The sequence below is a fragment of the Argiope bruennichi genome, chromosome 4 (genome assembly GCF_947563725.1).
Source record: "Argiope bruennichi chromosome 4, qqArgBrue1.1, whole genome shotgun sequence".
NCBI classification, from domain to species: domain Eukaryota; kingdom Metazoa; phylum Arthropoda; class Arachnida; order Araneae; family Araneidae; genus Argiope; species Argiope bruennichi.
Genome location: NC_079154.1, coordinates 14,987,709 through 15,014,808, shown reverse-complemented (window position 1 = coordinate 15,014,808; position 27,100 = coordinate 14,987,709). Strand labels below are relative to the sequence as shown.

At 25.2% G+C, this 27,100-nt stretch overlaps 1 protein-coding gene across 1 annotated transcript in view; it reads left to right on the top strand.

Annotated features, from left to right (window-relative positions):
* The window catches only part of LOC129967124 (receptor-type tyrosine-protein phosphatase N2-like), a 595,790-nt gene that overhangs the window by 272,345 nt on the left and 296,345 nt on the right, over nt 1-27,100 (top strand). The window contains exon 9 of the mRNA XM_056081809.1: nt 4,053-4,197. Coding sequence (XP_055937784.1) covers nt 4,053-4,197 — 145 coding nt within the window. The remainder of the gene's footprint in view (nt 1-4,052; nt 4,198-27,100) is intronic.

Here is a 27,100-nt window from a genome sequence, read left to right as displayed (position 1 = left end):
AATAACAGATATACCATCAATTAAACTTTGAAATAAAATTGATGATATTTCTAGAGAAAATAATGACATTTCTTGTACTGAATCTTTTATCTAATAAAATCAAATCTATAAAAGATCGAGACATACGATTTCCTTTTGCAGAAAAAAAAATGATGTTCTTCATGTTTAACTTTTATATGCCAGAACAATGAAATATTTATTGACTTTGGATTCGTAAAACCGTGCATTCGAAACATTATTCTATTGAAAATGTGACTTGTATATGGTTTTGGCATGTGTTAGATCCATTATCGGGAATTAAATATTTTCATTCTGGTAAAGTGTGGAAATACGAAAGTAGAGTGATGATTATTTTATCCTTTGCTTAAAATTGCATTATCTTTCACAACAGCCGTTAAATACTTTCAATAAACCATTTTAAAGTTCACATTCATGCATTTTTAAAAAAGAAGCATTAATTTAATTTTTGTTGAATTATGATTTATTTTTTTTTATTATTGGTAATTTATTGAGTTTGAAAATATATCCTCATTCCTTTTAATTTTTATTTAACAATTTAAAATAGTTTTTTTAAACAAATAAAAAAAAAAAATCTTTTAAATAAATTTAATTAGAAAAGAATCTAAATATTAAAAAGTTATTGTAAAAAATAAAAATCAATTTTTCACACTTATTCTACAGTGTGTTATAGTAATCTGAATAATATACTTTCCGAGAACTTATTATGCCAATGAATGTGAAGTTTTTTATAAAACATTTCAAGCAAATAAGCAAATTGAAGAAGTGATAAATTTTGAAATCCCACTTAAATTTTATTGCAAATATTTAGGAAATGAAAGAAAAAAAATCTATAATTATTTTTACGGTGTTTTATGTGTCAGGTACAATAGTGATACATTTTTGGCAATGAATAATAATTTGCGAATATGTTTTTTCGTTCTTAGAAATTACATACTATTTTTAATTCAAGGGTTCATTTCTAATTTTTTTGCGAATATCAAAGTTATTTTAATTTACAGAACAAATTGTAAAATTAAAAATATACTTCTTTATCCTGTTACAATTATTTGTTTGGAAAGAAATGATTATTTTTGTGGATAAATTCGCTGGTGGAAAAAATTATTTTTATTTAAAAAAAACATTTTTCTTTATGACATCAAATAAGAAGCAATACAACAATATAGATTGTTACTTCTCTCATCTATAGATTTTATGTATAAAACATTAAGCATTAACATGGGTAAAATAATTAATTTTGAAGCAATTGGAATCTTTGGTAAATTATGTATAAATAAAGTATAATAAATTAATTCGAAATTAAAAATTGCATTAATTAAAAAATGTTCGTTTAAATAGCAGTGCTAAACTTCATATAAGTTCAGAAAGGTGAATTAAGACTTTTATTACATTCAAGATTTCAGAACGGAAAACAAGATATAGAAGAGAAAAACACTGCATAAACTAATTTGTTTTGAATAAATGTGTTATCTTCCATACGAATCTTTTAAGTGATTAGATTGTGACTTCCAGTGATTTGCAACAACAGAAATTATGCGTCCCACATTTCCCCACGTATAAATCTTTGTTCAGAAGTTGCCGCTGAATTTAAAATTTCTCCGAAGCGGAGTTACGAAAGATAAACGAAGAGGGGCGTATCTAAAAGTAAAAATTCACAAAGCTTGCATTCAGTGGGGTTATAAGTTAATGGACGAAAAGCCTCTAAACTTATTATATTATTGGATTATAAATAATTAGAAAGTTACTGAAAGTATTACCTTTTCAATGCATTTACTCTCACTCTTGGAGCTTCTCGGAATTTCGCAGAAAGCAGTTGAGTAAATCCATTAACGTATTTTGCTCACAAAGCGGATTATATCGGAGAAAGAATGTACTAGGAGAATGCTGCTTTTAGGAAAGTTAATCTGTTCCCTTTACACCACGGAAGATGCCTACAATTAATTTTACTTTGATAAATCAGTTTTCGTCCGACTCATTAAGAACATTCTCAGTAAGTGCGTTATGAGCGAACTTATTAATGTGACATTCATTTAATAATTTCTAAATACGTACTCACAAAATGGGTCATTTTTGGAAAATTCCTGTAAATGCACTTACCTATAAGCAAATTTGTAGCTCTTTTAACAACGTCACAGTTGTCCTCGCCGTTAACGAAACTGCCCTAACCACCTCGCCCTAATAGGATTGATACTAAGTGAAGGAAACAGCTTCAGATTCTCGGAAATCGTCTTATTGAAAATAATGGAAAAACTTTCATAGGTAATATAATTTTGAGAATAACCACAAAATAGACTTAATTCTTCACAGCATATCTTCTGTGTACTTCTGAAAAGTAAATATTCCATTTTGTGAATCCATTAGATCCATTAAAGCCATTATTCACTCAACATTTTCGTATGTACCTAAGTAATTTGGATGTTAATTGTGTTATTGTGATGTTCGTTAGAATTAAGTGCTTAAGTATTAGTATTTTAGATGTTGTTTATGTAGAGTTTCCCATTACCATGCTTTAAGTTCATTTTAATAACCTTGTAATATTTGAAATTAATGAAGTTTTACCAAATAAGTGAATTAAACTAAAAAAGGCGAATTAATTATAAACTAATTTTATAACGAAAATGAGAAATGTATCCGTTCTTTCGAAGTTTTTTCATAGTAACTCATGATTGGCTATAAAAGCAAAGGGCGACACACTTAATTTCAAATGTTTTTCCTTCAACAAGACGTAATAAAGGAATTTTTTTGAAAAAAATCAAATAATGCATATGTAATGTCTTATATCATATGTGAAATATATATTATTGAGGGCATTACTAAAGGACAAACATGAATCATCCTCTAAATTATTTAATTATTTAGAGGATGTAAAACTAATTTGAACTCTTCGATAAATTTGTTTTATCCTCAATTCCGATTATGTAACGAATATATGTCTTTTTATTATATATTATACAGAATTTTTTTTAATTTAGATTAATAGTATAGATTTTTTTTATCTCGTTAGTACCAATAATGATATAGAAACATTAAAGAGTGCCCGAATAACATTTCTTGCAACATCATATTTAACTTTAAAAAGGGGCCTAAATGTAAAAATATTTCCACTCCACCCTCTCTTTAAAGACAGATGCTCGGAGAATCTATCCTCCCCTCCCAACCGTTGTATGCTCATCGTAATAACACTGTTCAATTCATATTCCCTGTCTACAGGTGGTTATTGAAATAAATTTATAAAGATATATTTTATTATTTGACCTACCGAAGTTCTCTTCAGTTTTCATAAAAAAAAATATCCAACTGGAATTCTCATCTTAGGAAGAATTTATTATATGCTGATTTGAAAATCACATTTTAAGCAAAACTTTTTTACAAAATTGGAAATGAAATAAGGTTATGAAAAATTATATTATTGTCTAAAAGATTGTTTTTCATTCATTTTGTATTATTTTAAAATGAATGCATCGAACCATTTTTTCTAAGTGCCTGTAAGAAAACACTCAATATTATAATTTTTTTCCCTTTTTTAAGCATCTGTCTTAACTATTTGTTTTGAAGATAAATATTTTCATGTAATTTCTTTGAAAAATATTGAATTACGTTCATCAAAAGTAAATTTTCTAAAAATTGTTTTGAAAATATAATAAAAAATGTTTATGAATTTGTTCAATTCATGTCACTTTTGTATATTTAGAGTACCCAAAATTAAAAAATTCATCTAAATGTATTGGATGGTCAACACGATGCATTTATGAATGTTCTAAAAAAATTATATAAATTTTTACACAAATTATTGAAAAGCTCAAAATTGTATAAAATTGCGAAATTATTCTTCATTTTCTTTAAGCCCGCACATTTCATTTTTGCGTGATAGGCTTATAGCACTTGCAGTTTGTGAAAATGGTAACCTATAAAAATGAAAATAAGTGTAATAATCTTTCTCTATACCTTTCTTTTTGAGAAATTGAGAGCTTTTTGAAGCAATCCAATAAATTCAATACAATCAATAAAGCTACGCTTTCTTTTTTGATCCATAGATGGCGATGCAAGGAACCGACCGGTTCATACAAGCTCTTTCTAGGAAAGTGTGGCAGAACCAGAACCAGTTGCATTCCCTGTTCACTCCATCTGTTGGAGTTGCGAAACCTCTATTACCTTTCATTCGAAGATTTGAAGCAACAGGTATGAAAGAAAACCCTTTCACTTTTTGACACTTCTGAAGTTCCTTAATTTTTTTTCGCTCTCTGCGCATGCGCAGGGCTTTGTTAACTGCCTTTCATCGGATGTTACTTCTTTTTTTCCATTTCCCCGCTTCTCTTGAAAGTGAACAAAAAGATTCAAAAGAGCTGTCTTTCACAGCAAAATAACTCATTTTAAAATCGGTTTTTCAATTTGTATCTTTCAGTCAACAAGCAATTTCATATTGAACTATATTCATGATTTTTCTCTTACTATTATTAGCTAGAAAAGTCACAAAAGAGATAAAATTGTTCAAGAAATTGCTCTTATTCCTGAAAAGAGAAATCCATTCATATCAAAAATTCATTATAGATTATTCAATTGACTTTATTCATTATTTGCACTTCGCGTTTCTCAGTATTTGAAATTGTTTATTTTATGTCAATCATCATAGTAAATTACATTTTTTCATATAACTTCACATTTTAGAAATTTTATTAAAAAATAATTTTTGCCATTTTTATATATTGTTTATTTCCTGTGATGTTTCTGTATAAGATGTACAGGATAGAGTATCATTATTTGTGCAAATTAATGGGTTTTCCTTCTTAATTAATTAATGTGTGTTATTCTTTGGTGAATGTCGAATGGTGGTTATACTCCGACATTCAGCGGAGAATATCGACATTTTTCAGATATTGAACTTTCAAAGTAATATACGTAACGATTAATGTAATTAATTTGTCATTATTAATAACAATTGATCGATATTAATCGATTAATCATTTTAATCCGTTAATCATTTAATCAAATCATTATTATTAAATCATTTAATATTAACATTCTTTGGTGAATGCCGAATTGTAGTTATACACCGACATTCAGCGGAGATTATTCACATTTTTCGGGTATTGAACTTTCAAAGTAATATACGTAACGATTCGATTAATATCGTGAAAAGTTTTCTAAAAATATATTCGACCATCTTTTGACTGATACTTTGTCATTATCTTACAACCTGAAACCTTAAAATATATCTTGTTTATATTCAAAACATATTAAATGAAGATATTTTTATATGTCGCAGAATTACAGAAGAGTATGGTAATATTTATTAATCTATAGTAAAATCTATTAAATAATACCTGATTGATTTCCATGTACTTTTTTTTTCTTTTTTTCTTAATTTTTTGAATATTTGTTTTTATTTATGTTTCATACATTTATTTATTACTCATAATAATTTATTGCATGAATTATTGCGTTGAAACATCTAATGTCAAAAAAGTAGGTACTAATTTTCCCCTTAATCACAGAAAAGCCAGGTTGCCTTTAAAAATGACATTTCTTCCCATTCACTAATTAGCCTCCGATTTTGCTATAAATCGACAATTTTGATTTAAAGGATGCAAGTCAAATTTCATCTATATTATTTTAATTGCTAATTTCATATTTTATTTCTTGTGATTCCTTTGTAAGATACACAAATCAATATAATTAACCTAGACTGAAACATCGAAATTTACTGTAAAGTTTCGCGGTGAAATTTTTCAACTATAACAAAAGTTTCTCCATATGTAATTCGTAATTGAAAAAAAATCTTTATACAATTATTCAATGTTTTAATAAAATAATTTTAATCCTTTGCGATATATTTTCATACATAATTAGAGCTTTGATCATATTAAATCATAAACCACTAAAGAGTCACAACTATCATTTCTTTTTTTAGCATTCGTTCGAAATAGATTGTATGATATAATTAATAATTAACTCATAATATCCGATTCTTTTCAATAATTTTAAAACTTTTTTTGAAAGTTAAGCATATTTCTTTAATAAATCAACAAGTTCGCAACCTTTGGAAAAATGATAAATATTTTGTCGCAGTGCAAAAAATATAAAAGCGATTATTTGCAATACGAATAAAATACATTTCGTTAATTAAGATCAGCACTATTTGGTTAAGCAAAACATATAAATGAAATTAACCGAACAGCGTAATTATTTAAATTTATAAAAAGATGCTAGACAATCAAAAAATTAAATAGTATTTGAAATTACTTCATTATCTGTAATTTAAAGACAAAATTTGATTTCTTTCGTTGTGAGAGAGGAAAATAAACATTTAATTCAAGAAATTTCAAGACTTTGCAATCTTAAAATTGTTGTGAAATTGAAATGCGCTTTATGAGATATATGTATTTTTGTCTCTCTTATGCGACATGAATTTGATTGAATAATTTCCTTAATTATATAAATTTGTTTTAAAGAGGAAGGAAAAATATGAAATAAAGTGAAATATACATTTCATTACATTAATCTCAGAAATGATAAAATAAAGTAACGCACGTGCATGTATGTGTTAATTCGTTACTGGCCAGGTTGTTTAATCTAGAACTGTCAAATTTTACACTTGATTTTGGATAGTAAGAATGAAAGTTTTTCCGTGATAATACTTAAAAACATTATTATATAAAAATTAAATTTTTAAAAATCTCTTTTTATTTATATCAGTTTAGTTCTTTTCAATCCTTTTCTGAGCTTGCCTAATTTTTAACAATTGTTTTATGCAATCGGAAGAATGTATCTCAATGGTGCAATAAAATTTAAAACAACTTTATTATTACATCAAAGATTTAATTGGGAGATGCACTTACACTGTTGAAAGTTACAGAAAACATTTTATTTTTGTAATTACAACACCGCGAACAGGATCACATCTCTGTTCCATACCATCTTTGGCTGGGGAGGAGTTAATTTCTGAATTAATAACATCGCGAATGTAACGTGGAATTAGATGATACACAGCCACCCAATCACATTCTTGATAGAACTATTAAGTCATGATCTGTTCTAATAGAATTAGTTCCTCTTCTAAAAGAACTTAACAAGAGCATGGGTATTAAAATAATTAAACTCAGACTTTTTTTCATCAAATATATTAATACTTGATGAAAAGAATCATATAGAACAATATAATCAAAATGAATCGCAACTATTATTTTTAGCGATACAATAGGTCACTAAATGTGTATGGCATAAATATATATCCTTTTCTTTCAATGTCCTTAATTTCAGGACAATGTTGACAGTATATTTAATTTAAATAAATAAAAAAAAATGTGATTGAATTATATAAACGATCTATTGTAGACAAACAGTTTCTTAAAGTGAAATAAAAATTGATATTTCGAGGTAGTTTTTATTTTTGTGTATCTGAATTTAAAATAATCATATAAAATTAAAACTGAGAAAACAATTATAAAATTGAGAAAGCGGGAAATGAAATGCAAAGTCAGTGTAAATGTTTAAATTTTTCTTCAGAACGTTTGTAAAATGCATTGAAAAAGAATTTAAGTTATCACTACATTTTCGTTGTTTTTACAAAATATACATTTAAAAATAGTATTCATTTATGGACATTATGTAATTTGAAGTTAAGGAAATAAAATAAATATTAAAAATATATATTACAAAACTGAATGAAAGAAAAATATTTTTCAAATTATAATTGTTTCTATAGTGTGTAATGTGAATCTTTATATATATATAAAATGATATTTTAAAACTTAAATTAATCATAACTAATTTCCTAAATTTTTAGCCTAATCCAGCCAATGTCAAAGTCATTCTAAAATATTCTCTTATTTCCTGATATCATTCCAATTTTAATTCAACTGAAGCTGTTTCAAAAATACTGCGCCATCAGTTGCCCTTGGAAAGGTCAAAACGTGTATTGAAATGACACGTGGCCGTCAATCTCATGTTATGTTAGACTAGTGATCATTTATTTCGTCCCTTCATTACTTCTGTTTTTGTGCTTGTGGCTGAGGTGTTCTGTTCGCTCCTGCTTGTAAATAATTATGCTTTCCAGGGATGGATTAAAAAGAATTTTAAAATGTAAAAAGTCTCTTCAATGTCTTTAAACATGCTTCTTTAAACAAAATAATGCTTATATATATATATATATATATATATATATATATATATATATATATATATATATATATATATATATATATATATATATATATATATGTTAAGAAGAATATTTATGATATAATGTCTTAATAAAAACTGCTCTTATGTATAAATCATCTAATGATATGAATTAACTTTTGCTGAGATTATTTTGTTCAAAGATAACTGATTATATTGAAAAAAGAAGAGATTTACGACGTATTGTTGTACTTAATTACATAGAATATCTGTGTAAGAAAATAATAATATCCATTACGATAAATTTGTGATTAATTAAATAGTTATGAAATATGCTAATAATCTCTCTGTTGTTAAAAACTATCTCTTTAGATTAATGACTTTCAAAAACTGTTATGATGGAATATAACAATGAGAAAATTATTTTAAGTCAATGAAATAAGGTGATAAAAAAAGGAGAATACAATTAAATCAGTGTAAAACGGCTTTAGAATGCTTTATGAAATGAATTTCAAAATTCACTTTTTTACTCTTGCACAAAGGCAAAGGAAATACAGTTTGAATTAATTGAAAAAAAAGCAAAACATATCAAAAGGTTTAGTTCATCCCAATTTTAACATTTTAATATATAATTTAATAATTAAAAATGATTGATTGGAAAATCTGGCTTTATAATGCAACTCATCCAAGAAAAACAAAGCATTTATAAATTTTCCTTTTATAGTAATTTTTAAATTAGATTGTTCAGCATTGGTAAAAATATCATATTCTGCATATCCAAAGTTTATTATGTTTCAGTTTTTTTGGCGTTTACATTTCATTGTTACATACAATAATGAATATTGAATAGAAATTTAAACGCTTTTGCAGCTTAAGTAATTAATTTTACCGAAAAATATTTTGTAATCAATTGAGCTTTTATTATTAAATATAAATTATTTTTAAACCTATAAATGAAAGAAAAAAATCTGCTCTATACATAATCTTTTGTATCGAAATATTCGCAAATAAATAAGTTAAGTGTTAGTTTTTAAAATTATATTTATTTTATTGCTTAAAAATCAGATATATTTTTATTATTATTATTTTATTCAAACTCGTATCTTCGAATATAATTGATGAAAAACAATTTATGCAATATTATGGGAGGGGTAAATTAGACAAATTCATGTTAATATAAAATTGTGTTAAACAGCTTTTCTGACTTTTATAATGTAGTTTATAGCTGCCTTCAAATATAGTTTGATGGTTTGATGATAACTTTAGCAATTCATCTAAAATTAATTGTACTGTGTCAAATTAAAATTGTGGTGGAAATAGAAAAAAATCATCAAAAAGGATTATTCTGTTAATTTTAAAATTCTAAGCTATTTTAATCAGCTATGTTATGTTAGGAATTTTCTTTCATACAGTAATGAAGCCAGAAGCTAAAGTAAAATGTAAAAACTATGATTCAGAATGCAGAGAACTAAAGTTCCTCTTAAATGGTATGTTTAAAATGAAGGAAAATTTATCAAATTAATTTTGATATAAATAAAAGTGAACTATTTTCAGATGGGTCTTGTTGCTTTTTCAGATGCAGATATTGCATTAGCTTAAATTTTTAAATTTCCTCTTTGAGTGATTTTAGTTATATTTTTAATCAGATGTTTCACCGTCTTTAAGAGGGTTATTATAAAAAGCCATTAAGTTTTTTTCAGTCTCAAAATTTTTTTTTCAGTCTCATTTACAGTTTGAGGCATAAATGATTTTCAACTTTTCGTACTGCATCATATTTTATTGTACTGCAAAGAAAAATTCTTTTTACTTAATGATATTCCGAGATTTAACACTTAATTTGCGAAGATTTTTTTGACAATTAAAATTTTGTTCTCAGTGACAATAAAATTTTTTAAAATTTAAGTTATAGAATTCTATCATAATTTAAGCAGTCTGAATGTATTGCTAGAAGAGTTCTTTATAAAAATGATATTATCAACATTTTAACTTTAATAATAACAAGATTTTAAAAAATTAACTGTAAATAATTAAAAATCTACAAAATAAAATTTGACAACACTGTGAAGACAATAATTATTCTATGTTTAGATAACAATATAATGGGAACTTTGGTTTTCAATTTATACATATGTGTGTAAAATCGAATGATTACTGTTTGTTCCATATCTCATGACGGGTTCGGACGAAATTTGTCATACTTATTCCTTTAGACTCAAAAAAGGATTAACTGCTCTCTCCCCACCTAAAGATTCTCTCTCCCCTCTTACACTCTCTACCTTCCTAAAGGGCTCTTTCTCCATCTGAAGTTCCTCTCTTCCCTCTAAAAGGGACATTCTCCCCTCCTAAACGGATAAAATGAGTGTAAAACGTTTTTATGTTTTTCCGCCTTAACTTCGAAAGTATCAAACATTATTTTTAAAACATCTTTAAAAAAAAATCGCTTTTCAATGATGCTAATTTCATTTTTGAGCAATTAGCAACTTTTAAAACTTTATTTAAAGGCAGTTTTTGAAAATTCTTTTTTGTTTTTTGTTTTAATATAAAATTTTTTCAAATACTTACACATATCTGTGATTAAAGGGTTTTAAACGATCTCCAAGTTAAATTTCGGTCTCAAGACAATTTCACATTTGTTTTTATTAATAGAATAAGTTTATTTTTATAATATGTGAACTATAATTCACTTTTAAACATTGTATCTTAATTTTTTTGAGTAATATTTTACATTGTCTCATATTTTTGCCCTTTTATTTTGCACTTTTGCACTTTGTGAGAGTTTACAGTGGCATATATAAAATTTTATTTTTGATAAATAGTATTTTATTATTTATTTATTTAATTTCGTTGGCAATGTATTTGTAAAAAGTTGATGAGTTGTTTGTTTTCTTCTTTTTCATAAGATTACTATTATTTTACTTGGAAAGGAAAATAAAATAAGATTTAAATACGTTTTAAAATTTTTATTTAATATATAAAACAAAATTTATTCCTTCTCAAGATTTAAGAAGATAGCATAGATGAAGCAATAATAAAGTCATTGAATATTATTTTTAAGTTTTTATTGCAATATTACCTATTTAATTAAGCCAGATTTATAGCTGTAATTTTGGAACTGGGCAACACATTTTAATTTTAATCTTGGGAGTTTTTGATTAAAAATTAATTAGTAAAATAGTTGTGATTTCTTTCAAACGTTATAGTATGAACTGTTTAAAGTATCTGGAATTCAAATTAATCTTGTAGTATTTGGATTTCAGATTTTCTTCCTGTTAACCATTATGGTCATATCATTAAAATCAATGTTCTTCCACATGAATTCTGTGTGTTAGTTTGAAAAAAAAATAATGTTAAATTTCTTGTCTGATACTTCAAAAATCAATGATTTGAAATGCATACGTTTAACATAATTCATGAAAATACACTTTCAAGCAATATAAAAAAGAGAGCGTTTGAATTCTCTACAATTCCCTTATACAAGGTAATATGCCGTTGGATTTTCAACAATTTCAATTTTCAATTCATTTTGCTTTGAGAATAATATTAAACATGGAGGATATTCTTTTAATACTCCATTTGTCAACTAAGAAATTCCACTTTTTTTCCTATGGCCCATTTTTTGCTGCATGTTTTGGAGTAGAAACTCAAAGCAAATTTATTGTAAACGCGTGCAACATAAGACTAAAATATCAGAAATCTTTAGAATAAAAATTAATTAGAATTATAATTTAGGGTCAGAGCCTGAAACGACTTAAGGAGTTAAAAATAAAATCTCGAAAACTGAGCGATGTAAAAATATTTCTCCTTCATGCATACCTTAAAGTTAAAGCTAATAAGTCCCGAGTATTACGGTTAATAATTTTTATAAAGCTCTTAAATTTTGAATTTAATGGGCATCATTATAACGTTTTGGATTATCTTATTACTTGAAAGATGCTTTTCAGTGAGTAAAAATTATCTAATGCTAGTTTTTTTTTTTTTCAAAACAAATGAGTAAAAATAAAACGTGCATAAAATTAGATAATTTTTCAAATTGTTTATAACAGAATCTAATGTATTTTTGTTTATGGTTTGAAAAATTACTTGTCTATTTAGATGAAAAATTTTAGAAATTTGAAATTGCAAAATATTTATTGATTTAAAAAAAAAAATCAAGCTTCTTTTATTTCATTTTTTTTTCTTATTTTCCTCTATTTTTCTAAAAGGAAGAAATATATTTTGGTAAAGAGAGGCAAATCAGAATGCACTATGATATGAATGTTTTGATTATATAGAATGGTATAGTTAAAGAGTTTATAAAATTTACTTTATTTCCTTCGATGCATTAAATGCACTGAAGGTGATACTATACTATAAATAATTTTAAAACTCCTTATTTACGCAATAACGTAGCATACATGTTGCGTAACTCAGCATAAAATTCATTATAAGGAAAAAAACAATTAATTATTCTTTTGGAGGTAGAGATATATAAAATGGACTTTCTTCTTCTGGCTTCTATATCTTAAAAAATTAACAGAAGTATGGAATCTTTTTCCAATTGTCTCATTACTCTCGAACTCTTTTTAGTGTAAGTGGAGCATTTCATTTACATAAATTAATTCTTTTTAAATTCATTTCCTTTCATGAGCTCTTTTTAAAATTCTTTTATAACAGATCGTATTACTTTCTTCGAATACCCTTGACACATTTTGAAATACAAATATTACATATTCAATTAATTTGTAAGCTAAATATATATTTAAATAAAAACATAATCACAAAAAATTACATTAATGTTTCGCATAGTTGATCTCTTCAAAGATTCCGTATGGATAATATGGCTCATTATTTGTGGATTTTATGATAAAAAAGTGAAAGGGAAAAACCAAATGGAAGAAGAAGAATGAAATAGTCTACTTGCAGGAAGATAATAAACGAAGAACTGAGACAGTACAGAAAGTACTTCTATTTAAAATTGATTGAAAACTATGAGTTGTTTCGCAGAAAAAGATTAATTATTACATCTTTTTACCTTTTTAATTGGTAAAATTTCAATTTAGTATTACATTCGTTATGATCTTCTTCAAAAGGAGAATAATACTAATCAGCAATAAAAAGATACGAAAACATTAATAATAATATATATTTTTTTACATATTTATGTGAATTATTCTTTCAAGATTTTATTAGTTTGTTACACCTAGAGATTCTCATAGTGTAAATTAAATGTTAAATTGATAAATTTGTTTTTTATTTAATTTGTGCGTTTGACAACAATTATATTAAATCGTCGATTCATAATCCACTTCCATTGTGTGTGATATCTAATTATTTTGTTTAAAAGTGAAATCTAATTATTTTATTTAAAAGTGTAATTATGTAATATCTAATTTATTTTATTTAAAAGATGCATTAATTTTTTGTCTAATTATCTAATTAGAATATTTTTAAAGAACGTGTTTTTGCAATGAAAAGTTAAGTATCTTATGAATTTTTGTTCATTATTATCGCATTACCAATTTGAAAAGAATTTTGGAATTTATTCACAAATTACTATTATGTGAATGAAAAATAAAGAAAAAATGTTTAATTTGTCAAGAATCCGTATGGAATAAAATTTCTTTGTATCAATATATTCAAATATTTTCATTGGGAGAAACACCATGAAACAGAAGTTTCTTTGAATGTTCAGGAATTCCGACAAGTATTGAAATTTTCAAGATTAATTTAATAAATTACTTCATTTTACCATAAATTTTTTTTCGAAATTTAGAAAATAATTAGATTATAATTAGATGATTTTCTGAAATGATCGGATAAAGATGCGGCAATGCTTGTGCATAGTAATATTTATTGGAAAAATATTTTCTATATATGTATTATATTAAATATGCTGTTAGGATATTTCATATTTCTTTTATTACAATAATATTTGCTTTTGCTTTGTTTTAATAAATTATAAAAAAAAATTATATTTTGTAATTCCATAGCATTTAGAAATTTATAGTAAAAAGCATGTTCATTTTATTTCTTAATGAACTCTGAAATCAAATAATCTGACCATTTTTATACCAACAATTTTTATTATAAATTTTAATTTAAATACATTACAAAGATTTTATTTATGCTTTATATTATTAAAAAAACAGAAAGAATTAGGAAAATTAGATAAATAATTATGCAATTATTCTGCTGTTTTTTAAACTATAGGATAATTTTAAATAAAATATACATATTACAATAAAAACGTGAATTCCTACTTTAAACCATCTTAAAAAATTTTCAACGTAAATGCTTATAAAATGCCCTTTTATTTAATATCGTCTGGGGGCACATTGGAATATATTTTCCAAGATGGAAAAATAATATTTACTCTTTATTCTGTAAATTCAAATAATTTACAAATTCAAAATTAGATAAAATTCTAAAACATGCTAAATAGTTTGATAAATATTCTTGACAAAAGAATTTGTTAACACAGCTAATTCAACAATTTAACACAAATGTAAACTTTTTTTCATTCTTGTAAATCCCAAATTAAATTTTACATTATGTAGAAAATTGTAAACAAAAATAATCTTTTATATGGAACTAAAAATATTTTGCATGAATTAAAATAGAAAAAATTTAGAGGATATAGTTAAATACTTTAAAATTTATACCAATTACTAATAAAAAAACAACTAGACATAGCTTTTCTCTTTCATGGAATTAATTAATGCTAGAAAAAATTATATTAAGTGATATTCTTTCATGGTTTCTTTTTCATAACTAAATAGAAGAATTCATAAAAATAAATTATACATTTTTTTTTATGATTACTAAGAATTTTCTGATAGAATTTTTTGTATAGAAACAATAAAAAATACATCATGTTTAATCGATAATCTTAGCACTTTCCGTAATAAACAGACGAAAACTTTTTTTGCATTTACTATAGTTCTTACCATTTCCAGAGATTGAGTAAAAAAATAATTAAAATTTTATGTCATCAATAAAAAAATTGTATAAGTCTGTTGTAGACAACTCTTACATATTCAAATATGTACAGTTTTATTATATTAAAAAGTATTAAATTGTTTGATTATTTTAATTTTTTGTAAGGATTAGATTTTTTTAGCAACTTATTGGAACTACTGTAAAACATAATAATTATTAAATAAATACTAATCATAATAATTATTACTACATATTAAATTTTGCTTTAAATTTCCTTTTAAACAAAGTACATAAAGAAAATGAATAGAAAAATATGGAATAAGTTAATATCGAATTCATATTGATCAATGTTAATGTTTTAGATCTCTTTGATTTCCAAATTTCTGCTTATTATGTTTACAAAATTATCAATCTGTGTGCAATTCCAGCATGATAAATAATGTAAACCACAGAGAATCAGATATTGAAATTAAGCATGCTATTCTAAATTAAAAAAGGTTAGCAACGATTGTCCAAAGTTTGTCAAATTTTAAAATGTATCTTAAAATATAGATATTTTATATCATTAACATATTACTAGAAATAATCATATAAGAAAATCTCTTAATATTTTGCTGAGGAATTAACTTTAAGTGAAGTAACTTTGAAATTAATGTTTTTATTGCTTGTACAGTGCATTTCACATTCAATAGCAATATCATACGCATTTATAATCATTGCATTTACATATATGCACTTGTACTACTCATGAAAATAAAAATCAATGCAAATTAAAATGTATTTTATTATCTGATATATGGTATTCAAAGGATTTCTTTTTAAAATGTGACAATTTCCAATGGCTTTCATTTCTACTTTATCATTACGTATTATTACTATTCTTACAACTTCGCGGCTTTCAAAAAGAGTATTATCAAGTGAAAATTTTTTCCCTTTATTAAAAAATCTTCACAATAATTAATATTTAAATTTTTCATTTTACTCTTTTCTAATTCATAGCAAATTTTTCATAGTGAGCAGCATTACAGGAATGCAATATTATTTAAATGCAAAATCCGAAAGTAAAAGATCGCACAGGAATTTTGAGTTTCTTTAGTCACTGATCTGTAAACTTCAGACAGCTATAATAATTCCAATTTTCTTAAAAAAATTGCTTCAAAATTAAAAAAAAAAAATGATATTTTTTTATAGAAAATATAAAATGAAAACTCATTTCACAGACCTATGGGAAGAAAGATTGAATTCATATATGTGGTTTTTCCACTCTTTTTGTTAAAATTAAATGTCTAGACAAAGAAAATGTTTCTTTTTATTTTATAAATGTCAGCTATATCCGAAAACAAATACTCTTTAAGACAATTTTTTGTTGACAACTTTAAAACAATCACGATAAGATTCTTTTCCCTAAAATTTTCTTTTATAGTTAAAAAAAATTAGATTATAAAATTCAAATTCAATAAATTTAACCTACCTTTATTCAGTGATGACTATGATTTTTCAAATCGCTTAGATATATATTTATGATATTCAATTAAATCGTTAACATATTGTTTAGAACCATTTCAGCTACCTTCGTTCAGCATTAAGAAAAGATAGTTAACAAAGTTTTGAACGGCAGCCGCTCATTGGATTACCCGGAAGGATGCCGTTGGCGATGAGTGAACTGTCAGGTCGCCGTGAATCGGAGGAAGAAAAGTTTTGTAACTTCATTTATAATTTTTTATTAATACTTTAAATCGCACCCTGCCTCAATTCCGCACAAAGTCGAAATTCTTACTTATATTCCTTATTTTTTTATTGAAATTTTATATTTAATTTGGTAATTTTTTGAACAGGAATTATGAATCTCTGTTTATAATCGGCGCCACATGTATTATAACTTTTTTCACTGATGGGATGCTGAGTCATTACTTAAAAGCATCTCTCCTTATTAAGTGGGGGAGAGATATGCGTTCTCTGGAGAGGGGGAGAAAGTTCAGGGAGTTCTTGTTTCCTCTTGATGATCTCCTATAATGCCCGTTTTGCAAAGGAATACTAATTATTTTAAAAAGGAACAACCATGAAATATTTTTATTGAAGTTCGCTACTTGTTCTGAACTTTCCGCTTGTTGTTATTAAAAACTTATAAAGCTTTTACTACCTAAAAAATTAAACATAGAGATAGCTTTGAAGAAAAAGTTTAATTTAAAAAAGTTTTGAAACTCACAAAAAATAAATAACTCGATTATAAATTATAGCAAAGAAAAGTGAATATATTTCCATTTAGTTTTTTTTTTATCAGTTGATTATTAAATTGCTAGTATACTTTTTACACAATAATTTTTATGCCTTTAATTGTTATTATTATATTAAATATTATTATTATTTAAAATAAATATTTTTTTTTAAATATAATTTTTTTATAAAAAGGTTATTTTTAAAAGATTATTATTTTGTTTAAGAATTTTCCTAAAAGTTAATTATTCCAAACGTAAATAATTATATATATATTTTTTTCAGACATACATATCACGTAGCATTGAAGAGCTATTAAAATGATTCGTAAAAGATTAAACATAAAAAGATTAATTCATAAAAGATTATTATTTCAAGATTTTCATAAAAAGTTAATTAGTTCTAACATCAATTATGAAATAAATTATTTTTTGAGACATACATATCTTATAGCATTAAATGACTGCTAAAATGTCCATTGGTGGAAATATTTTAATACTTTGCAAAAATTTAGTATAAGCGAAAATTTCACATCCATTTAAAAAATATATACCTTGTAAAAACATTACATTTCACACATAATGTGAATATTACACTTATTTCTAATTATTGCATTTATTTACATGTTCAGACCTAATTTTTTTTTTTATGAAAATAGATATTTATATACAATGCAAATTTAACTGCATTACATGAGAGACATTTAATAGTGGAATTCAAATTAATACATCTTAAAATGCGAAAAACAGCAATCACTTTCATTTTTTTTTATCACAACATATAATTATTTTTCTTCAAACTTCGCTGCTTTTGAAATGCATTCGTCATTAAAAAACTATTCTAAATAATTATTATTTAACTTTCCTATTTTGCCGTTTTCTGATTTACATAAGATTCTATAACGATAATACGAGCTTATTTAGTTGTAAATGATAAGTCGAATGGAGGCCGAATGAGAAATTACGATTTCCGTTGTCAATAATCAGCATATCTTACTTTCAATAACATTTGTAATAAAAAAGAACTTTCATAAACCGCATTTCAAAATTCGAGAAAAAAATCATAAAATTTCTACAAAATATATGAACAGACAGTCATTTCATAGTACAATGCAGAAAATGGCATGTATTCATAAAAGGCGTTTTCACAATATTATTTTAAACTTCTTGAAAATGCATGTGCATTTTTTTTTTATTTTACATATGTTAATTATATCCGACAAGAAATATTTCTCAACGTATTTTTTGTGAGCAGCTTTTAATGAAACAGTTGTACAAAAGTAATTCTAAAATATGTCTTTTACAATAAAAAAAATCAATTACAAAATAGAAATCAAAAATTTTAGCTCACCTTTATGCATTGGTAATTTTACAGATAGCGTCGGTATATTTTTCTATTCTCAATAATTCATCGGCAGATTGATTGGAACCATTTCTGCTTTCCCTTTCAGCATGAGGAAGTGACATTTCATAAAGTTTTGAACTGCGGTCGTTCATCGGCGAACGCCGGGACATTGCATTGGTGATGCCCTGGTCAAAGCGCCGCGATTGGGGACGGAAAGTTTCATAAGTTCATTTTTATTTTTTTATTAATATTTTAAATTGTATGCTGTCCTATTTCCGTTGTAAGTCGAAAGGTTTTTACATGTACTCTTTTTTATTGAGATTTTAAATTGTATTCTATGGTAATTGTTTATTAAAAATGTACTCTCCTTGGAACTGAATTAGTATTAGAAATTATGAATATGCATTTGCAACAGGCGCGACAAGCATTAAGACTTTACACAGATGGGAAGTTGAGTTATTACTTTATAGCAACTATGCTTGTCATGCAGGGACGGGATGTGTTTTCGCTGACAAAGGGAGAAACGTTGTAAGACATCTTTGATGATTTGTTCGTAATCCCCATTTTGCAAAGGAATGCTGATTGCTTTAGAAGGTAGCAAACATGAGTTTACTTCATAGGGGCCCTCCTGTTCTAATCCTGAATACTATTAAAAAGCTTAAACGTACCTAGAAAATTCAAAACAAAAATAGACTTAACAAAAAATGCAATCTCAGTAAATTTTGACACAAAAATAGATAAATAGTAATTAAAAAACAATAAAAACAGAATAAAATTTCATCGAGATATCAGACGAGCACTTTTTATATTATTTGGGTAAAATAGTGCTGGTAGAATTTTAAACTATATCTTAATTTTTCTTATATTTGATGTCTATACATAATTTTATTTTTATAGTAAATTCAGTTTTAACTATTCTGTGTTTATTTATATTCTATGATTAATATATATACATGAGTTTATTAATATTAGCATTCAGTTAGCATTATTTTCATTAATTCTCATTTATTTATTTATTAATTTCGTTTCACTGAGGCAATTCAAACTCTAATCTGGAAAATAAACATAGTTTGTGCATTTAATTGCAAAAATTATTGTAATTTAAATAAAGGTAGAAAGCACTTGATAAATTGTCTTGAGCTGAAAGAGGCATTTAAGAGATTCACATAATAGAAAGTTCAATAAAAAACTTCTAAAATATTTTCATTAATCTTTGAAAGTGTTGAATTTCATAATACTCTCAATTTGTTTTTATCTTTTCTGAGCAGTTAATTGAAGAATATTTAAAGAAAATAAAATTTTATTATGATTACCTGAATCTTCGATTCGAAAGATAGCATATAAGAATTTCTAATTACTGATTCTTTTCTAAAAATATGACTGAAATATAAAATAATAATTAAATTGCTCTTAATTAACTATTAACTTAATAACAGTATAAAAATTATTAATTCATTCGCCCGTCTTTGCCTTCTTGAAAAATTCCAGTAACAATATGATTCGTAAAGAAGGAAATATAAAACAAATAATGTATTTTAAGAGTTAGAATGGATACAATCTATTTTTTACAATAATTATATTTAATAGACTTTTTTCGCATGGTGGCATAACTGCGCATTAAAATATAATTTTTTGCCAAACTTATGAGAGAAAATTAATGTAGTATTTTTAATCACAGTAATCCTCATTCCCCTAACGTTTTTTTTTGACATTATTTGACTTTCGATAATGTTTATTGCGCCAATACTAAACTTTTAAAATTTAACTGAAATTCTTTCCATACTTTCATTATTCACAATATATAAATTGATATATGTTGATGAAAGAACTCTTATATATAATTTTCAGATTTTTCAAATCATACTGTGTCATAAGAATTAAGATCTAAGACTGTTGTATAATAATATCTGCTGGATTCAATATATATATATATATATATATATATATAATTGAATGATTATTTATTTGAAACTTATGCAATTCCATTCCCCTAGAATGATTCGAAAGAAATTTCACGTACATTTTCTTCGCACCAAAAGGATTAAGTTATCTTTCCCTTCTCAAAGACACTCTCCCTCCCTCTTCAAGAACGCTCTCCTTTTCTAGAAGGGATAAAATAGGGGTAAAATGATTTAATGCTTTTTCAGTGTACCTTCGGAACAAATCAGTACTCAAAATCTTTTGTCACCGATTTAAAACAAAAATTGCCTTTCGGTGATACCAGTTTTAATTTTGTACATATTATTCTTTGAATTAAATAAGTTTTTCAACTCTAATTAAATGTAATTTGTATTAATTCTTGCTTTTGTTTAAATATAAAACTTGATTTAACACATCTATCACGCTTTATCGTTTGATGATGTTCAAATTTTGTTTCTGTCTTTGAACATTTTCACTTTTGTTTTTATTACAATAAAATATCATTTTTTAAATGCATGAGCTAAAACTTACTTCAAACAAGATCTTTTAAATTTTTTGCTTTTTCTCCGCTGTTTCACCTATATTTTCTGCATACCATGGTACTTTTAAACTTATAATGTGTAAATTAACAGAAATGTGTCCTTGTTTGTTTGCAATTAAACGTGAGCGTTGAGATAAGCGTGAAATTGTAACGTTTTATCAATAAATAACATTTAATATTTTCATAAAATGCATTATTCCTTTATCTGAATCCGTTCGCAACTTTAAAAATGTTGAAATGCGGAAAAACCTTATTATTTAGTTTTCTGTTTATATGATTATTATTATTTTTTTATTTTGTAGTTTAAAATGAAATACAATTTATTAATTAATGTATTCCAAAACTTTTATTTATTTAAAACATCAAAATAATTTATAAAACTGGAAAAAGTAAAAGAAAAGGGTAAGAAAGACGAAAATAAGTGCCTTTATGTTGAGTATTAAGTCTATTTAGAAATGTGTTAGTTTTTTTGCAATGTTACATATTTAATCGTATTATCTTCAATGCTATTGCTTTACAATAGATCAACACACACTATTTTTCAGGTTTTTATTTTATAACTAATAATTTATGGGTCTCTTTTTATCTGTGTTGCGTTTAAACTTGAGAAATTTTCAATTTTTAACTATTCAATGTCATCTCATCAAACTGAATTTTGATTTCATATTTTTTTTTATGCTTGCACATGTTTTGAAAGAATTTATACTTAATGTTTTCCTAGATATTTAAAAGAATTACATGTATTAAGAAGCTTATATTATCTAACCAATTCCATATATCCCTTTTAGTCTTTGGCAAAGCAGAGGGCATTTACATTACTTTCGAAATTGCAAAGAATAAGTATGCTATAATTATTCAGTTATTTAAAAAAACATTTAATAATATTTAATTAACTATACATATTATAATAAAGATCTAAATTACTATATTTCTTAAAAACTCCTGAAATAAATGCTGAAATTTGCTTCTAACGTGCAATATCATCTTCGGAGTCTCTATAATCTTTTTTCTAAATGCGTAACCAAAATTTTAACTCTACTTATTTCTCAAATACGAAATTTCAAAATTCAAAATTAGAATTCAGATCTTCAAAAATTAAATTTTTTTAACAAATTACAAAAACAAGCTTAAAATAATTATGTTTAAATGGTAAAAAAATATTTACACGCAAGCGTTTTAAGCACGATTAATTAAACAAATCGGCATTTAAAGAATTTTTAAGAAAATTTATTACCTCACAAATTAAATTAAATACTACGTAATTTGTGAACAAAAACTAATCCTTTATAAAGAACTAATATTTTTGCATAAGTTAAAGCAGCATTATTTATTGGATCTAGACAAATCCTTTAAAATTTATACTAATTATTAAAGAAAACTAAATACACCTTTTTGTTTCATGCTAATTTTTAATGCGATACAAAAAAAAAATTCAGATTAAATGATACATTTTCAAAGTATTTTTGTTTAAATTAGAAGAGAACAGCTCAATAAAAGTTAAATATGGATTTTTTTATGAAATGTATTATTCAATAAAATATTTCTACAAAAAAATCATATAAAGACAACAGAAAGAGATGTTTTATATTAAAAGAAATTAGAGCTTTTCATAATCAGCAGGCGAAATGTTTTTCTGTATTGATGATGGGTCATACATCATTTTTTATCAGATTTCAGACATCGTTTTATCTTTTTTTTATCACATTCATTTTATCTTATTTTTTATCAAATGTTCATACATCATTAAAAAATAATAGCAATTGATTCCTACAGCTATATAGGAAAATTTATTCACGCTTTTATAAAACCATAAAGTATGCATTAGAAAAAGATTTCAGATTTATCACTTTTCATAATTTAGGTCTGATTATTTTCATTTCTTTAGGATTTTAATATTTTTATTTGTCTATGTGTATTGTCAGCATGAAAAATGCAAAATACAATAAATCGTTCAAGGGAAACTAAGAATCAGATAGGATTGGCAGCATGATAAATAAAATATTCTTTAAAGAATCAAACGATTGAAATTAAGCATATATTTTAAAATTGTTGGCTGCGATTGCTTAAATTTTGACATATATTTAACTTAAAGCATAGATATTTCATACCATAAAAATATTGCTTAAAATAATATTAGAAATGGTAAAAACTGTTTTCTAAAATTCGATAATCAAATTTTCACAAAATTAGACAAATACTTTTTTGAAAACGTAAATATTTCGTTCCATAACTTCGTTAACATACTGCTTAAAGCGTCTTTGTTTGCAATTATTTTAATAAGTCACCAATCTATTATAAGCGAACATTACACAAATGTTCTTTATAAAAAAATTACAAAAACGTACAATATTAATATTCGATGTATTTCCTATTATTTCATTTTTTATTTGGATATATTGTTTTTCTATCGAAACAGAAATTTAAATACAAAGCAAATTGAATTTCACTCAATTAATAAATTAGCAAAAATCAAATTAATATATTTTAATATTTAACAATTTCCAATCGCTTTATTTTTTCGCTGACTTTTACTTTTTTTCAATATCATTCAATTTTACTGCTTTAAAAGTGTATTCGTCAGTAAAAAGTTATAAAAATAATTTTTGATTAATTTTTTTTTACATTTTTTTTTTTTTGTAATTTTTAATAGGTTTTTTAACAGTGACATGCATTACGGGAACTCAAACAAAAAATATTTAGCAACAAACTTTATTGCAAAGGAGAAAGTCGAAAGCTGGTTGCAAGATATATTTTTTTATGTCCGCTGTGAATAATCAGTATATCTTACATTTCAGTTATATTTCTAACGAATGAAACGTACATAAAAATTCGAAATTCGAAAAAGAATGCCTTAAAAGTTCCTAAAATTTTCTAAATGTATTGCAAATGGGGCACTCCTTTAAGAAATGAATGTGCAATGTGTGGTTATGAACTGTTATTTTTGATAGTGCGTATGCCTTTTTTTTATTTTACACACGTTAGCTATATCCGACAACAAATTTCTCAATACAGTTTTTTGTTAGCAGCTTTTATAGCAACATCAGTAATTTTTTTTTCTAAAATGTGATTTTTATAGTTAAAAAAATAGTATATTGCGAAATTCAATAAAATTGATTTATCTATAGGTGCTGGTAGTTTTTCAGATCGTTGGGAAATATGTTTTGATCTTCAACTAATTCACTGACTGATTGATTAGAATTTTTTCGGCTACCTTCATTTAGCACTAAGACGTAACAACTAATAAAGTTTTGAGCGGCTGTCGCTCATCGGAAAATGCCGGAAGGATGCCGTTGGCGATGGGCGACTGTCAAATCGCCGCGATTGGAGACGAAAAGTTTTATAAGTTAATTAATTTTTTTTTAATATTTTAAACTGTCCGCTGCCTTACTTATGCAGAAAGCGAAATGTTTTCTCATGTTGTCTTATTTCTAATAAGATTATAAATTATTCTTATAGGAATTATTTAGTACAATACTTTTCCCTTTAAGTGAATTTCATATAGAAATTATGAATGTTTGCATATAACTGGGGCGACAAGAGTTTTGAATTTTTTCACAAAGATTGAGGCATTACTTTGTTTGTCATGTAGGAAAGAGGTATGTCTTATTCGCTGAGAGAAGTAAGATTGCAATTGCAATTTTCATAAAAATGTGTTTCGGAATTAAAAAAAGGGGGAAAATAAGAAAAGAATTCATGAAATTTTCTAAAGAAAATATAAAATGAAATTCATTTTATAGAAGGATCAAGAAAAGGCTTGAATTCATTCATACTGTTTTTTAATTAAACGTTTATATAAAGAAAATGTATTTTTTTTTATTTTGCATATAGCTATATCCGACACCAAAAAATTCTCAGTAAAATATTTTATTAACAGCTTCCAATACAGCGACAATAAAAACTTATTCTAAAACATTCTTTTAATTGTTAAAAAAATATTAAATTACAAAATTTAAATTCAATAAAAGTGACTCACATTTAGGAAATGATGTTATGATTTCTCAAATCACATGAATGTATATTTATGGTATTCAATTAAATCGTTAAAATATTGTTTGGAACCATTTCAGCTACATTCGTTCAGCATTAAGAAGAGATAGTTAATAAAGTTTTGAGCGGCAATCGTCCATCGGTAAACGCCGGGAGGATGCCGTTGGCGATGAGTGACACTCAGATCGCCGCAAAATCGGAGGAAGAAAAGTTTTGAAACTTCATTTTTATTCTTTATCAATATTTTAAATTGTACGCTGTCTCAATTCCGCAGAAAATCTAAGGGCTTCTTTATGCTCCCTTTTTTTATTGATATTTTATATAGTATTGTGGTAAATCTTTTACTGTAATTATGAATCTTTGTTTATAAACGGCGTGGCATAACTTTTATAACTTTTTTCACTGATGGGAGGGTGAGTCATTACTTAAAAGCAACTCTCCTTATTAAGTGGGGGAGAGATGTGTGTTATCTGGAGAAGGGGAATAGGTTGAGGGAGTTCTTATTTCCTCTTGATGAACTGCCTATAATGCCCATTTTGCAAAATTATTCTTGTCTGAAATGGCCGCTTTTATGAAACGATTTCATAGAAGTTCACTTTTTTTTTTCTTCTGAAAATTTAAAAGGATTATATTTACTTCGAAAATTTAATGCAGAGATAACCTCGAAGAAAAAGTATAAGTAATTGTCTTTTTTAAACAAAAAAATAAATAGCTCATTTGTGATTAGTTTCACTGAAAATCGAATAAAATATTACCGAGTTTTTTTTTAATATATATTTTTAGGGTATTTATTGGGGGTGAATTTAAACCATATTTTTTGTGTTTTTAACTGTTCTTATAAATTTGATGTCTATACTTAATTTAATTTCATAGCATACTTCATTTTTCCTAATTTGCTATTATTTTTTATTCTATGAGGAATGCATATAAATATAATAAAATGTATTAAAATTAGTATTTTATTTAAATTGTGTCCTTTAAAATTTTTGTCATGTGATTTAATTTGCATTATTTTTTTTTTAATTCTGGAAGAATTAGGAAGTAGAAGGAATTAAAAAATGTTTTTAAATTATCTTAATAAATTATTTTTTTATATATAATACCAAATGTTTTAACACCGTGATCCTTTTAATATGCCATACGTTTGGCACAGTATGCCCTGGTTTTGATGGCTTTTGCGCCATTAAAACCCACATAACCTACCAATCAATTAAAATTCATTCCAATTAAAATATTTTGACTTTCTGCATGCAATATTTTATTGAATTCTAAGTAGAGAAGACGGTTTTATGACGGTTCCCTTCCTCACTGATATGAAAGACATCTCATAAAAATTTCTAATCAATGATTTGTTATTTGAAAAAAATAAACTGTAAAATTGTGATTAAACGGTCATTTCTTTATATAGTGATGTTTAAAAAATTGATATCTATTGATGAACTCTCCTCTCCTTGCTTGAAAAAAAAGCATTGTGATAATCTGGTTCCTATAGACAGTAATATAAATGGAATAAATGTTTATTAAAAATAAGCATAACAATCTATTTTTTACACAATTAAATTTAATACTTTTTTTTAACATTTATTAAATTTTAAAAGTGATATATATTATAATCACTTTTCATTCATCATTATTTCAGAAAAAAAGTTGAATTTCTTTGAAATGAACTTCTTTACGTTAAATGAAATGAACTTCTTTACGTTAAATGAAATGAACTTCTTTACGTTAAATGAAATGAACTTCTTTACGTTATTTGATACTGTGTATTGTGCCAATGGCGAAATTTTAAAATTTAAGTTAGATATCGTTTCAGCATTTCATTTTTCAAAATATGTAAGTTTGCAAGTATTGATAAAAAAAAACTCTAATAAATAATTATATTTTAGTAAGACTGAGAAAACAATAATAATTTAAAGCTAAGTTTTCAGTATTATTATAACAACCTCCGCTTGCTTCAATATGCATTTGCAATTGACTGATTGTTTGTTTGCAACGGTGCAGTTCCATTGTCTTGACTGATTCGAACGAAATTTTACTCAA